The sequence below is a fragment of the Scyliorhinus torazame genome, chromosome 22, assembly GCF_047496885.1.
Source record: "Scyliorhinus torazame isolate Kashiwa2021f chromosome 22, sScyTor2.1, whole genome shotgun sequence".
NCBI lineage: Eukaryota > Metazoa > Chordata > Chondrichthyes > Carcharhiniformes > Scyliorhinidae > Scyliorhinus > Scyliorhinus torazame.
Window position 1 is genome coordinate 16,674,921 of NC_092728.1, and position 16,061 is coordinate 16,690,981.

The window sequence follows — 16,061 nt, forward strand, 5'->3', positions numbered from 1 at the left end:
GAGGGTGGGGATTGAGGGATACGGGGAAAGGGTGTGGATTGAGGGAGACGGTGAGGCGGTGGGGATTGGGGGAGACGGGGAGAGGGTGGTGATTGAGGGAGACTGGGAGAGGGTGGGGAATGAGGGAGACGGGGAGAGGGAGGTGATTGAGGGATACGGGCTGAGGGTGGGGATTGAGGGAGACGGGGAGAGGGTGGGATTGAGGGAGACGGGGAGAGGGTGGGGATTGAGGGAGACGGGGAGAGGGTGGGATTGAGGAATAAGGGGAGAAGGTGGAGTTTGAGGGAGACGGGGAGAGGGTGGGGATTGAGGGAGACGGGGAGAGGGTGGGGATTGAGGGATACGGGGAGAGGGTGGGATTGAGGGATAAGGGGAGAAGGTGGGGATTGAGGGAGACGGGGAGAGGGTGGGGATTGAGGGATACGGGGAGAGGGTGGGGATTAAGGGAGACGGGGAGAGGTTGGGGATTGAGGGAGACGGGGAGAGGGTGGGGATTGAGGGAGACGGGGAGAGGGTGGGGATTGAGGGAGAAGGGGAGAGGTTGGTGATTGAGGGAGACGGGGAGAGGGTGGGGATTGAGGGAGACGGGGAGAGGATGGGTATTGAGGGATACGGGGAGAAGGTGGGAATTGAGGGATATGGGGAGGGGGTGGGGATTGAGGGATACGGGGAGTGGGTGGGGATTGAGGGAGACGGGAAGATGGTGGGGATTGAGGGATACGGGGAGAGGGTGGGGATAGGGGGAGACGGGGAGAGGGTGGGGATTGAGGGATACGAGGAGAGGGTGGGGGTTGAGGGATACGTGGAGAGGTTGGGGATTGAGGCAGACGGGGAGAAGGAATTAAGGGATAAGGGGAGAAGGTGGGGATTGAGGGAGAGGGCGGGTATTGAGGGAGACGGGTAGTGGTGGGGATTGAGGGAGACGGGGAGAGGGTGGGGATAGAGGGAGACGGGGAGAGGGTGGGGATTGAGGGATAAGGGGAGAAGGTGGGGATTGAGGGAGACTGGGAGAGGGTGGGGATTGAGGGATACGGGGAGAGGATGGGGATTTAGGGACACGTGGAGAGGGTGGGGATTGAGGGATACGGGGAGAGGGTGGGATTGAGGGATAAGGGGAGGTGGGGATTGAGGGAGACGGGGAGAGGGTGTGGATTGGGGTAGACGGGGAGAGGGTGGGGATTGAGGGATACGGGGAGAGGGTGGGGATTGAGCGAGACGGGGAGAGGGTGGGGATTGGGGGAGACGGGGAGAGGGTGGGGATTGAGAGAGACAGGGAGAGGGTGGGGATTGAGGGAGACGGGGAGAGGGTGGGGATTGAGGGATAAGGGGAGAAGGTGGGGATTGAGGGAGATTGGAAGAGGGTGGGGATTGAGGGATACGGGGAGAGGGTGGGGATTGAGGGATACGGGGAGAGGGTGGGATTGAGGGATAAGGGGAGAAGGTGGGGATTGAGGGAGACGGGGAGAGGGTGTGGATTGGGGTAGACGGGGAGAGGGTGGGGATTGAGGGATACGGGGAGAGGGTGGGGATTGAGCGAGACGGGGAGAGGGTGGGGATTGGGGGAGACGGGGAGAGGGTGGGGATTGAGAGAGACGGGGAGAGGGTGGGGATTGAGGGAGACGGGGAGAGGGTGGGGATTGAGGGATAAGGGGAGAAGGTGGGGATTGAGGGAGATTGGGAGAGGGTGGGGATTGAGAGATACGGGGAGAGGGTGGGGATTTAGGGAGTCGGGGAGGGTGGGGATTGAGGGATACGGGGAGAGGGTGGGATTGAGGGATAAGGGGAGAAGGTGAGGATTGAGGGAGACGGGGAGAGGGTGGGGATTGAGGGAGACGGGGAGAGGGTGGGGATTGAGGGATAAGGGGAGAAGGTGGGGATTGAGGGAGACGGGGAGAGGGTGAGGATTGAGGGATACGGGGAGAGGGTGGGGATTGAGGGAGACGGGGAGAGATAGGGATTGAGGGAGACGGGGAGAGGGTGGGGATTGAGGGAGACGAGGAGAGGGTGAGGATTGAGGGAGACGGGGAGAGGGTGGGGATTGAGAGATACGAGGAGAGGGTGAGGATTGAGGGATAAGGGGAGAAGGTGGGGATTGAGGGAGACGGGGAGAGGGTGGGGATTGAGGGATATGGGGAGAGGGTGGGGATTAAGGGAGACGGGGAGAGGGTGGGGATTGAGCGATATGGGGAGAGGGTGGGGATTGAGGGAGAAGGGGAGAGGTTGGTGATTGAGGGAGACGGGGAGAGGGTGGGGATTGAGGGATACGGGGAGAAGGTGGGAATTGAGGGATATGGGGAGGGGGTGGGGATTGAGGGATACGGGGAGTGGGTGGGGATTGAGGGAGACGGGGAGATGGTGGGGATTGAGGGATACGGGGAGAGGGCGGGGATTTGGGGAGACGGGGAGAGGGTGGGGATTGAGGGATACGAGGAGACGGTGGGGGTTGAGGGATACGGGGAGAGGGTGGGGATTGAGGCAGACGGGGAGAAGGAATTGAGGGATAAGGGGAGAAGGTGGGGATTGAGGGAGACGGGGAGAGGGTGGGGATTGAAGGATACGGGGAGAGGGTGGGGATTGAGGGATACGGGGAGAAGGTGGGAATTGAGGGTTATGGGGAGAGGGTGGGGATTGAGGGAGACTGGGAGAGGGTGGGGATTGGGGGAGACGGGGAGAGGGTGGGTATTGAGGGAGACGGGGAGGGGGCGGGTATTGAGGGAGACGGGTAGTGGTGGGGCTTGAGGGAGACGGGGAGAGGGTGGGGATTGAGGGATACGGGGAGAGGGTGGGGATAGAGGGAGACGGGGAGAGGGTGGGGATTGAGGGATAAGGGGAGAAGGTGGGGATTGAGGGAGACTGGGAGAGGGTGGGGATAGAGGGATACGGGGAGAGGGTGGGGATTTAGGGAGACGGGGAGAGGGTGGGGATTGAGGGATACGGGGAGAGGGTGGGATTGAGGGATAAGGGGAGAAGGTGGGGATTGAGGGAGACGGGGAGAGGGTGTGGATTGGGGTAGACGGGGAGAGGATGGGGATTGAGGGATACGGGGAGAGGGTGGGGATTGAGCGAGACGGGGAGAGGGTGGGGATTGGGGGAGACGGGGAGAGGGTGGGGATTAAGAGAGACGGGGAGAGGGTGGGGATTAAGGGAGACGGGGAGAGGGTGGGGATTGAGGGATAAGGGGAGAAGGTGGGGATTGTGGGAGATTGGGAGAGGGTGGGGATTGAGGGATACGGGGAGAGGGTGGGGATTTAGGGAGACGGGGAGAGGGTGGGGATTGAGGGATACGGGGAGAGTGTGGGATTGAGCGATAAGGGGAGAAGGTGGGGATTGAGGGAGACGGGGAGAGGGTGGGGATTGAGGGAGACGGGGAGAGGGTGGGGATTGAGGGATAAGGGGAGAAGGTGGGGATTGAGGGAGACGGGGAGAGGGTGAGGATTGAGGGATACGGGGAGAGATAGGGATTGAGGGAGACGGGGAGAGGGTGGGGATTGAGGGATACGGGGAGAGGGTGGGATTGAGGGATAAGGGGAGAAGGTGGGGATTGAGGGAGACGGGGAGAGGGTGCGGATTGAGATATACGGGGAGAGGGTGGAGATTGAGGGATACGAGGAGAGGGTGGGGGTTGAGGGATACGGGGAGAGGGTGGGGATTGAGGGAGACGGGGAGAAGGAATTGAGGGAGACGGGGAGAGGAGATTGAGGGATGTGGGGAGAGGGTGAGAATTGAGGGATACTGGGAGAGGGTGGGGATTGAGGGAGACGGGGAGAGGGTGGGATTGAGGGATATGGGGAGAGGGTGGGGATTGAGGGAGACTGGGAGATGGTGGGGATTGGGGGAGACGGGGAGAGGGTGGGGATTGAGGGAGACGGGGAGAGGGCGGGGATTGATGGAGACGGGAAGAGGGTGGGGATTGAGGGATACGGGGTGAGGGTGGGGATTGAGGGAGACGGGGAGAGGGTGGGATTGAGGGAAACGGGGAGAGGGTGGGGATTGAGTGAGACGGGGAGAGGGTGGGATTGAGGGATAAGGGGAGAAGGTGGAGATTGAGGGAGACGGGGAGAGGGTGGGGATTGAGGGAGACGGGGAGAGGGTGGGGATTGAGGGATACGGGGAGAGGGTGGGATTGAGGGATAAGGGGAGAAGGTGGGGATTGAGGGAGACGGGGAGAGGGTGTGGATTGGGGTAGACGGGGAGAGGGTGGGGATTAAGGGATACGGGGAGAGGGTGGGGATTGAGCGAGACGGGGAGAGGGTGGGGATTGGGGGAGACGGGGAGAGGGTGGGGATTGAGGGATACGGAGAGTGGGCGGGGATTGAGGGAGACGGGGAGCGGGTGGGATTGAGGGATACGGGGAGAGGGTGGGGATTGAGGGAGAAGGGGAGAGGGTGGGGATTGAGGGATACAGGGAGAGGGTGGGGATTGAGGGTTACGGGGAGAGGCTGGGGATTTAGGGAGACGGGGAGAGGGTGGGATTGGGGGAGACGGGGAGAGGGTGGGGACTGAGGGAGACGGGGAGAGGGTGGGGTTTGAGGGAGACGGGGAGAGGGTGGGGATTGAGGGAGACTGGGAGAGGGTGGGGATTGAGGGATAGGGGGAGAGGGTGGGGATTGAGGGAGACGGGGAGAGGGTGGGGATTGAGGGAGACGGGGAGAGGGTGGGAATTGAGGGATAAGGGGAGAAGGTGGGGATTGAGGGAGACGGGGAGAGGGTGGGATTGAGGGAGACGGGGAGAGGGTGGAGATTGAGGGATAGGGGGAGAGGGTGGGGATTGAGGGAGACGGGGAGAGGGTGGGGATTGAGGGAGACGGGGAGAGGGTGGGAATTGAGGGAGACGGGGAAAGGGTGGGGTTTGAGGGAGACGGGGAGAGGGTGGGGATTGAGGGAGACGGGGAGAGGGTGGGGATTGAGGGATACGGGGAGAGGGTGGGGATTGAGGGAGACGGGGAGAGGGTGGGGATTGAGGGATACTGGGAGAGGGTGGGGGTTGAGGGATACGGGGAGAGGGTGGGGATTGAGGGAGACGGGGAGAGGGTGGGGATTGAGGGATACTGGGAGAGGGTGGGGATTGAGGGAGACGGGGAGAGGGTGGGATTGAGGGATAAGGGGAGAAGGTGGGGATTGAGGGAGACGGGGAGAGGGTGCGGATTGAGAGATACGGGGAGAGGGTGGAGATTGAGGGATACGAGGAGAGGGTGGAGGTTGAGGGATACGGGGAGAGGGTGGGGATTGAGGGAGACGCGGAGAAGGAATTCAGGGAGACGGGGAGAGGGGATTGAGGGATGTGGGGAGAGGATGGGGAGTGAGAGAGAAGGGGAGGGGGGATTGAGGGAGACGGGGAGAAGGTGGGAATTGAGGGATATGGGGAGAGGGTGGGGATTGAGGGAGACGGGGAGAGGGTGGGATTGAGGGATAAGGGGAGAAGGTGGAGATTGAGGGAGACGGGGATAGGGTGGGGATTGAGGTAGACGGGGAGAGGGTGGGGATTGAGGGATACGGGGAGAGGGTGGGGATTGAGGGATACGGGGAGAGGGTGGGATTGAGGGATAAAGGGAGAACGTGGGGATTGAGGGAGACGGGGAGAGGGTGGGGATTGAGGGATACGGGGAGAGGGTGGGAATTGAGGGATATGGGGAGAGGGTGAGAATTGAGGGATACTGGGAGAGGGTGGGGATTGAGGGAGACGGGGAGAGGGTGGGATTGAGGGATATGGGGAGAGGGTGGGGATTGAGGGAGACTGGGAGATGGTGGGGATTGGGGGAGACGGGGAGAGGGTGGGGATTGATGGAGACGGGGAGAGGGCGGGGATTGATGGAGACGGGAAGAGGGTGGGGATTGAGGGAGACGGGGAGAGGGTGGGGATTGAGGGAGACGGAGAGAGGGTGGGGATTGAGGGAGACGGGGAGAGGGTGGGGATTGAGTGAGACGGGGAGAGGGTGGGATTGAGGGATAAGGGGAGAAGGTGGAGATTGAGGGAGACGGGGAGAGGGTGGGGATTGAGGGAGACGGGGAGAGGGTGGGGATTGAGGGATACGGGGAGAGGGTGGGGATTGAGGGATACGGGGAGAGGGTGGGATTGAGGGATAAGGGGAGAAGGTGGGGATTGAGGGAGACGGGGAGAGGGTGGGGATTGAGGGATACGGGGAGAGGGTGGGGATTAAGGGAGACGGGGAGAGGGTGGGGATTGAGCGATATGGGGAGAGGATGGGGATTGAGGGAGAAGGGGAGAGGGTGGGGATTGAGGGATACAGGGAGGAGGTGGGAATTGAGGGATATGGGGAGGGGGTGGGGATTGAGGGATACGGAGAGTGGGCGGGATTTGAGGGAGACGGGGAGCGGGTGGGATTGAGGGATACGGGGAGAGGGTGGGGATTGAGGGAGAAGGGGAGAGGGTGGGGATTGAGGGATACGGGGAGAAGGTGGGAATTGAGGGATATGGGGAGGGGGTGGGGATTGAGGGATACGGAGAGTGGGCGGGGATTGAGGGAGACGGGGAGCGGGTGGGATTGAGGGATACGGGGAGAGGGTGGGGATTGAGGGAGAAGGGGAGAGGGTGGGGATTGAGGGATACAGGGAGAGGGTGGGGATTGAGGGATACGGGGAGAGGCTGGGGATTTAGGGAGACGGGGAGAGGGTGGGATTGGGGGAGACGGGGAGAGGGTGGGGACTGAGGGAGACGGGGAGAGGGTGGGGTTTGAGGGAGACGGGGAGAGGGTGGGGATTGAGGGAGACTGGGAGAGGGTGGGGATTGAGGGATAGGGGGAGAGGGTGGGGATTGAGGCAGACGGGGAGAGGGTGGGGATTGAGGGAGACGGGGAGAGGGTGGGAATTGAGGGAGACGGGGAGAGGGTGGGGTTTGAGGGAGACGGGGAGAGGGTGGGGATTGAGGGAGACGGGGAGAGGGTGGGGATTGAGGGATACGGGGAGAGGGTGGGGATTGAGGGAGACGGGGAGAGGGTGGGGATTGAGGGATACTGGGAGAGGGTGGGGGTTGAGGGATACGGGGAGAGGGTGGGGATTGAGGGAGACGGGGAGAGGGTGGGGATTGAGGGATACTGGGAGAGGGTGGGGATTGGGGGAGACGGGGAGAGGGTGGGATTGAGGGATAAGGGGAGAAGGTGGGGATTGAGGGAGACGGGGAGAGGGTGCGGATTGAGAGATACGGGGAGAGGGTGGAGATTGAGGGATACGAGGAGAGGGTGGAGGTTGAGGGATACGGGGAGAGGGTGGGGATTGAGGGTGACGCGGAGAAGGAATTCAGGGAGACGGGGAGAGGGGATTGAGGGATGTGGGGAGAGGATGGGGAGTGAGAGAGAAGGGGAGGGTGGGATTGAGGGAGACGGGGAGAGGGTGGGATTGAGGGATAAGGGGAGAAGGTGGAGATTGAGGGAGACGGGGATAGGGTGGGGATTGAGGTAGACGGGGAGAGGGTGGGGATTGAGGGATACGGGGAGAGAGTGGGGATTGAGGGATACGGGGAGAGGGTGGGATTGAGGGATAAAGGGAGAACGTGGGGATTGAGGGAGACGGGGAGAGGGTGGGGATTGAGGGATACGGGGAGAGGGTGGGAATTGAGGGATACTGGGAGAGGGTGGGGATTGAGGGAGACGGGGAGAGGGTGGGATTGAGGGATATGGGGAGAGGGTGGGGATTGAGGGAGACTGGGAGAGGGTGGGGATTGGGGGAGACGGGGAGAGGGTTGGGATTGATGGAGACGGGGAGAGGGTGGGGATTGAGGGATACGGGGAAAGGGTGGGGATTGAGGGAGACGGGGAGAGGGTGGTGATTGAGGGAGAGTGTGGGGAATGAGGGAGATGGGGAGAGGGAGGTGATTGAGGGATACGGGCTGAGGGTGGGGATTGAGGGAGACGGGGAGAGTGTGGGATTGAGGGAGACGGGGAGAGGGTGGGGATTGAGGGAGACGGGGAGAGGGTGGGATTGAGGAATAAGGGGAGAAGGTGGAGATTGAGGGAGACGGGGAGAGGGTGGGGATTGAGGGAGACGGGGAGAGGGTGGGGATTGAGGGATACGGGGAGAAGGTGGGAATTGAGGGATATGGGGAGGGGGTGGGGATTGAGGGATACGGAGAGTGGGCGGGGATTGAGGGAGACGGGGAGCGGGTGGGATTGAGGGATACGGGGAGAGGGTGGGGATTGAGGGAGAAGGGGAGAGGGTGGGGATTGAGGGATACAGGGAGAGGGTGGGGATTGAGGGATACGGGGAGAGGCTGGGGATTTAGGGAGACGGGGAGAGGGTGGGATTGGGGGAGACGGGGAGAGGGTGGGGACTGAGGGAGACGGGGAGAGGGTGGGGTTTGAGGGAGACGGGGAGAGGGTGGGGATTGAGGGAGACAGGGAGAGGGTGGGGATTGAGGGATAGGGGGAGAGGGTGGGGATTGAGGGAGACGGGGAGAGGGTGGGGATTGAGGGAGACGGGGAGAGGGTGGGAATTGAGGGAGACGGGGTGAGGGTGGGGATTGAGGGAGACGGGGTGAGGGTGGGATTGAGGGAGACGGGGAGAGGGTGGCATTGAGGGAGACGGGGAGAGGGTGGGATTGAGGGATAAGGGGAGAAGGTGGAGATTGAGGGAGACGGGGATAGGGTGGGGATTGAGGTAGACGGGGAGAGGGTGGGGATTGAGGGATACGGGGAGAGGGTGGGGATTGAGGGATACGGGGAGAGGGTGGGATTGAGGGATAAAGGGAGAACGTGGGGATTGAGGGAGACGGGGAGAGGGTGGGGATTGAGGGATACGGGGAGAGGGTGGGAATTGAGGGATACTGGGAGAGGGTGGGGATTGAGGGAGACGGGGAGAGGGTGGGATTGAGGGATATGGGGAGAGGGTGCGGATTGAGGGAGACTGGGAGAGGGTGGGGATTGGGGGAGACGGGGAGAGGGTTGGGATTGATGGAGACGGGGAGAGGGTGGGGATTGAGGGATACGGGGAAAGGGTGGGGATTGAGGGAGACGGGGAGAGGGTGGTGATTGAGGGAGACTGGGAGAGTGTGGGGAATGAGGGAGACGGGGAGAGGGAGGTGATTGAGGGATACGGGCTGAGGGTGGGGATTGAGGGAGACGGGGAGAGTGTGGGATTGAGGGAGACGGGGAGAGGGTGGGGATTGAGGGAGACGGGGAGAGGGTGGGATTGAGGAATAAGGGGAGAAGGTGGAGATTGAGGGAGACGGGGAGAGGGTGGGGATTGAGGGAGACGGGGAGAGGGTGGGGATTGAGGGATACGGGGAGAAGGTGGGAATTGAGGGATATGGGGAGGGGGTGGGGATTGAGGGATACGGAGAGTGGGCGGGGATTGAGGGAGACGGGGAGCGGGTGGGATTGAGGGATACGGGGAGAGGGTGGGGATTGAGGGAGAAGGGGAGAGGGTGGGGATTGAGGGATACAGGGAGAGGGTGGGGATTGAGGGATACGGGGAGAGGCTGGGGATTTAGGGAGACGGGGAGAGGGTGGGATTGGGGGAGACGGGGAGAGGGTGGGGACTGAGGGAGACGGGGAGAGGGTGGGGTTTGAGGGAGACGGGGAGAGGGTGGGGATTGAGGGAGACAGGGAGAGGGTGCGGATTGAGGGATAGGGGGAGAGGGTGGTGATTGAGGGAGACGGGGAGAGGGTGGGGATTGAGGGAGACGGGGAGAGGGTGGGAATTGAGGGAGACGTGGAGAGGGTGGGGTTTGAGGGAGACGGGGAGAGGGTGGGGATTGAGGGAGACGGGGAGAGGGTGGGGATTGAGGGATACGGGGAGAGGGTGGGGATTGAGGGAGACGGGGAGAGGGTGGGGATTGAGGGATACTGGGAGAGGGTGGGGGTTGAGGGATACGGGGAGAGGGTGGGGATTGAGGGAGACGGGGAGAGGGTGGGGATTGAGGGATACTGGGAGAGGGTGGGGATTGGGGGAGACGGGGAGAGGGTGGGATTGAGGGATAAGGGGAGAAGGTGGGGATTGAGGGAGACGGGGAGAGGGTGCGGATTGAGAGATACGGGGAGAGGGTGGAGATTGAGGGATATGAGGAGAGGGTGGAGGTTGAGGGATACGGGGAGAGGGTGGGGATTGAGGGAGACGCGGAGAAGGAATTGAGGGAGACGGGGAGAGGGGATTGAGGGATGTGGGGAGAGGATGGGGAGTGAGAGAGAAGGGGAGGGGGGATTGAGGGAGACGGGGAGAAGGTGGGAATTGAGGGATATGGGGAGAGGGTGGGAATTGAGGGATACTGGGAGAGGGTGGGGATTGAGGGAGACGGGGAGAGGGTGGGATTGAGGGATACGGGGAGAGGGTGGGGATTGAGGGAGACTGGGAGAGGGTGGGGATTGGGGGAGACGGGGAGAGGGTTGGGATTGATGGAGACGGGGAGAGGGTGGGGATTGAGGGATACGGGGAAAGGGTGGGGATTGCGGGAGACGGGGAGAGGGTGGGGATTGGGGGAGACGGGGAGAGGGTGGTGATTGAGGGAGACTGGGAGAGTGTGGGGATTGAGGGAGACTGGGAGAGGGAGGTGATTGAGGGATACGGGGTGAGGGTGGGGATTGAGGGAGACGGGGTGAGGGTGGGATTGAGGGAGACGGGGAGAGGGTGGGGATTGAGGGAGACGGGGAGAGGGTGGGATTGAGGGATAAGGGGAGAAGGTGGAGATTGAGGGAGACGGGGATAGGCTGGGGATTGAGGTAGACGGGGAGAGGGTGGGGATTGAGGGATACGGGGAGAGGGTGGGGATTGAGGGATACGGGGAGAGGGTGGGATTGAGGGATAAAGGGAGAACGTGGGGATTGAGGGAGACGGGGAGAGGGTGGGGATTGAGGGATACGGGGAGAGGGTGGGAATTGAGGGATACTGGGAGAGGGTGGGGATTGAGGGAGACGGGGAGAGGGTGGGATTGAGGGATATGGGGAGAGGGTGGGGATTGAGGGAGACTGGGAGAGGGTGGGGATTGGGGGAGACGGGGAGAGGGTTGGGATTGATGGAGACGGGGAGAGGGTGGGGATTGAGGGATACGGGGAAAGGGTGGGGATTGAGGGAGACGGGGAGAGGGTGGTGATTGAGGGAGACTGGGAGAGTGTGGGGAATGAGGGAGACGGGGAGAGGGAGGTGATTGAGGGATACGGGCTGAGGGTGGGGATTGAGGGAGACGGGGAGAGGGTGGGATTGAGGGAGACGGGGAGAGGGTGGGGATTGAGGGAGACGGGGAGAGGGTGGGATTGAGGAATAAGGGGAGAAGGTGGAGATTGAGGGAGACGGGGAGAGGGTGGGGATTGAGGGAGACGGGGAGAGGGTGGGGATTGACGGATACGGGGAGAGGGTGGGATTGAGGGATAAGGGGAGAAGGTGGGGATTGAGGGAGACGGGGAGAGGGTGGGGATTGAGGGATACGGGGAGAGGGTGGGGATTAAGGGAGACGGGGAGAGGGTAGAGATTGAGCGATATGGGGAGAGGGTGGGGATTGAGGGAGAAGGGGAGAGGTTGGTGATTGAGGGAGACGGGGAGAGGGTGGGGATTGAGGGATACGGGGAGAAGGTGGGAATTGAGGGATATGGGGAGGGGGTGGGGATTGAGGGATACGGGGAGTGGGTGGGGATTGAGGGAGACGGGGAGATGGTGGGGATTGAGGGATACGGGGAGAGGGTGGGGATTGGGGGAGACGGGGAGAGGGTGGGGATTGAGGGATATGAGGAGAGGGTGGGGGTTGAGGGATACGTGGAGAGGGTGGGGATTGAGGCAGACGGGGAGAAGGAATTAAGGGATAAGGGGAGAAGGTGGGGATTGAGGGAGACGGGGAGAGGGTGGAGATTGAGGGATACGGGGAGAGGGTGGGGATTGAGGGATTCGGGGAGAAGGTGGGAATTGAGGGATATGTGGAGAGGGTGGGGGATTGAGGGAGACTGGGAGAGGGTGGGGATAGAGGGAGACGGGGAGAGGGTGGGGATTGAGGGATAAGGGGAGAAGGTGGGGATTGAGGGAGACTGGGAGAGGGTGGGGATTGAGGGATACGGGGAGAGGATGGGGATTTAGGGAGACGGGGAGAGGGTGGGGATTGAGGGATACGGGGAGAGGGTGGGATTGAGGGATAAGGGGAGAAGGTGGGGATTGAGGGAGACGGGGAGAGGGTGTGGATTGGGGTAGACGGGGAGAGGGTGGGGATTGAGGGATACGGGGAGAGGGTGGGGATTGAGCGAGACGGGGAGAGGGTGGGGATTGGGGGAGACGGGGAGAGGGTGGGGATTGAGAGAGACGGGGAGAGGGTGGGGATTGAGGGAGACGGGGAGAGGGTGGGGATTGAGGGATAAGGGGAGAAGGTGGGGATTGAGGGAGATTGGGAGAGGGTGGGGATTGAGGGATACGGGGAGAGGGTGGGGATTTAGGGAGACGGGGAGGGTGGGGATTGAGGGATACGGGGAGAGGGTGGGATTGAGGGATAAGGGGAGAAGGTGGGGATTGAGGGAGACGGGGAGAGGGTGGGGATTGAGGGAGACGGGGAGAGGGTGGGGATTGAGGGATAAGGGGAGAAGGTGGGGATTGAGGGAGACGGGGAGAGGGTGAGGATTGAGGGATACGGGGAGAGGGTGGGCATTGAGGGAGACGGGGAGAGATAGGGATTGAGGGAGACGGGGAGAGGGTGGGGATTGAGGGAGACGAGGAGAGGGTGAGGATTGAGGGAGACGGGGAGAGGGTGGGGATTGAGAGATACGAGGAGAGGGTGAGGATTGAGGGAGACGGGGAGAGGGTGGGGATTGAGGGATACGGGGAGAGGGTGGGGATTGAGGGAGACGGGGAGAGATAGGGATTGAGGGAGACGGGGAGAGGGTGGGGATTGAGGGAGACGGGGAGAGGGGGGGATTGAGGGAGACGGGGAGAAGGTGGGAATTGAGGGAAATGGGGAGAGGGTGAGAATTGAGGGATACTGGGAGAGGGTGGAGATTGAGGGATACGAGGAGAGGGTGGGGGTTGAGGGATACGGGGAGAGGGTGGGGATTGAGGGAGACGGGGAGAGGGTGGAGATTGAGGGATGTGGGGAGAGGATGGGGAGTGAGAGAGACGTGGAGAGGGTGGGGATTGAGGGAGACGGGGAGAGGGTGGGGATTGAGGGAGACGGGGAGAGGGTGGGGATTGAGGGAGACGGGGAGAGGGTGGGGATTGAGGGAGACGGGGAGAGGGTGGGATTGAGGGAGACGGGGAGAGGGTGGGGATTGAGTTAGACGGGGAGAGGGTGGGGATTGAGGGAGACGGGGAGAGGGTGGGGATTGAGGGAGACGGGGAGAGGGTGGGGATTGAGGGAGACGGGGAGAGGGTGGGGATTGACGGAGACGGGGAGAGGATGGGGATTGAGGGAGACGGGGAGAGGGTGGGATTGAGGGAGACGGGGAGAGGGTGGGGATTGAGTTAGACGGGGAGACGGTGGGGATTGAGGGAGACGGGGAAACGGTGGGGATTGAGGGAGACGGGGAGAGGGTGGGGATTGAGGGAGACGGGGAGAGGGTGGGGAGTGAGGGAGACAGGGAGAGGGTGGGGATTGAAGGAGACGGGGAGAGGGTGAGGATTGAGGGATACGGTGAGAGGGTGGGGATTGAGGGAGACAGGGAGAGGGTGGGGATTGAGGGAGACGGGGAGAGGGTGCGGATTGAGGGAGACGGGGAGAGGGTGGGGATTGAGGGATACGGGGAGAGGGTCGGGATTGAGGGAGACGGGGAGAGGGTGGGGATTGAGGGAGACAGGGAGAGGGTGGGGATTGAGGGAGACGGGGAGAGGGTGTGGATTGAGGGAGACGGGAAGAGGTGGGAATTGAGGGATACAGGGAGAGGGTGGGAATTGAGGGAGACGGGGAGAGGGTGGGGATTGAGGGATACGGGGAGAGGGTGGGGATTGAGGGAGACGGGGAGAGGGTGTGGATTGGGGGAGACGGGGAGAGCGTGGGGATTGGGGGATTCAGGGAGAGGGTGGGGATTGAGGGAGACGGGGAGAGGGTGGGGATTGAGGAATACGGGGAGAGGATGGGGATTGGGGGATACAGGGAGAGGGTGGGGATTGAGGGAGACGGGAGAGGGTGTGGATTGAGGGAGACGGGAGAGGGTGTGGATTGAGGCAGACTGGGAGATAGTGGGGATTGAGGGACACGGGAGAGGGTGAGGACTGAGGGATACAGGGAGAGGGTGGGGATTGAGGGAAACGGGGAGAGGGGATTGAGGGAGACGGGGAGAGGGTGGGGATTGAGGGATACGGGGAGAGGGTGGGGATTGAGGTATACGGGGAGAGGGTAGGGATTGAGGGATACGGGGAGAGGGGATTGAGGGAGACGGGGAGAGGGTGGGGATTGAGGGAGACGGGGAGAGGGTGGGGATTGAGGGATACGGGGAGGGGGGATTGAGGGATACGGGGAGAGGGGATTGAGGGAGACGGGGAGAGGGAGGGGACTGAAGGATACGAGGAGGGGGATTGAGGGAGACGGGGAGAGTGTGGGGATTGAGGGATACGGGGAGGGGGGATTGAGGGAGACGGGGAGAGGGTGGGGATTGAGGGATACGAGGAGGGGGGATTGAGGGAGACGGGGAGAGGGTGGGGATTGGGGGTTACAGGGAGAGGGTGGGGATTGCGGAAGAGGGGGAGAGGGTGGGGATTGAGGGAGACGGGGAGAAGGTGGGGATTGAGGGAGACGGGGAGAGGGTGGGGATTGAGGGAGACGGGGAGAGGGTGGGGATTGAGGGAGACGGGGAGAGGGTGGGGATTGAGGGAGATGGGAGGGGTGGGGATTGAGGGAGATGGGGAGAGGGTGGGGATTGAGGGAGATGGGGAGAGGGTGGGGATTGAGGGAGACGGGGAAAGGGTGGGATTGAGGGAGACAGGGAGAGGGTGGGGAATGAGGGATACGGGGAGTGGGGATTGAGGGAGAAGGGGAGGGGGGATTGAGGGATACGGGGAGGGGGGATTGAGGGAGACATTGAAGGATGACGTTGGGTGGGTATTGAGGGATACGGGGAGGGTGGGGATTGAGGGAGACGGGGAGGGTGGGGATTGAAGGAGACGGGGAGGGGGGATTGAGGGATACGGGGAGGGTGGGGATTGAGGGAGACGGGGAGGGGGGATTGAGTGAGATGGGGAGGGGGGCTTGAGGGAGACGGGGAGGGGGGATTGAGGGATACGGGGAGGGGGGATTGAGGGATACGGGGAGGGTGGCGATTGAGGGATACGGGGAGGGGGGATTGAGGGATACGGCGAGGGGGGATTGAGGGAGACGGGGAGGGGGGATTGAGGGAGACGGGGAGAGGGGTTTGAGGGAGACGGGGAGGGGGGATTGAGGGATACGGGGAGGGGGGATTGAGGGAGACGGGGTGGGGGGATTGAGGGAGACGGGGAGAGGGGTGGGAGTGAGGGAGACGGGGAGAAGGTGGGGATTGAGGTAGACGGGAGAGGGTGGGGATTGAGGGATACGGGGAGGGTGGGGATTGAGGGAGACGGGGAGGGGGGATTGAGGGAGACGGGGAGAGGGTGGGGATTGAGGGGGACGGCTGGAGGGTGGGGAGTGAGGGATACGGGGAGAGGGTGGGGATTAAGGGAGACGGGGAGGGGGGATTGAGGGATACGGGCGGGTGGCGATTGAGGGGTACGGGGAGGGGGGATTGAGGGATACGGGGAGAGGGTGGGGATTGAGGGAGACGGGGAGATGGTGGGGAGTGAGGGATACGGGGAGAGGGTGGGCTTTGAGTGAGACGGGGAGGGGGGATTGAGGTATACGGGGAGGGTGGGGATTGAGGGAGACGGGGAGGGGGGATTGAGGGATACGGGGAGGGTGGGGATTGAGGGAGACGGGGAGGGGGGATTGAGGGAGACGAGGAGGGGGGATTGAGGGAGACGGGGAGGGGGGATTGAGGGAGACGGGGAGGGGGGATTGAGGAGACATTGAAGGATGACGCTCACCCTGATTGACCTCCGTCGCTGGTGCGTAGAAGGAGAGGGCCAGTGAAATGACGGCCGCTACCTCTAAGATGATCAACGTAACATCTTTCAGCGCCTCCCACACTAACTCGACAAATGACTTGGATTTCTTCGGAGGAATTAAATTAGTTCCGTAG

General features: G+C 62.4%; 1 protein-coding gene across 1 annotated transcript in view; it reads right to left on the reverse strand.

Moving 5' to 3' along the window:
* The window catches only part of atp2b4 (ATPase plasma membrane Ca2+ transporting 4), a 386,143-nt gene that overhangs the window by 78,201 nt on the left and 291,881 nt on the right, over positions 1-16,061 (reverse strand). The window contains 1 exon segment of the mRNA XM_072489019.1: positions 15,917-16,057. Coding sequence (XP_072345120.1) covers positions 15,917-16,057 — 141 coding nt within the window.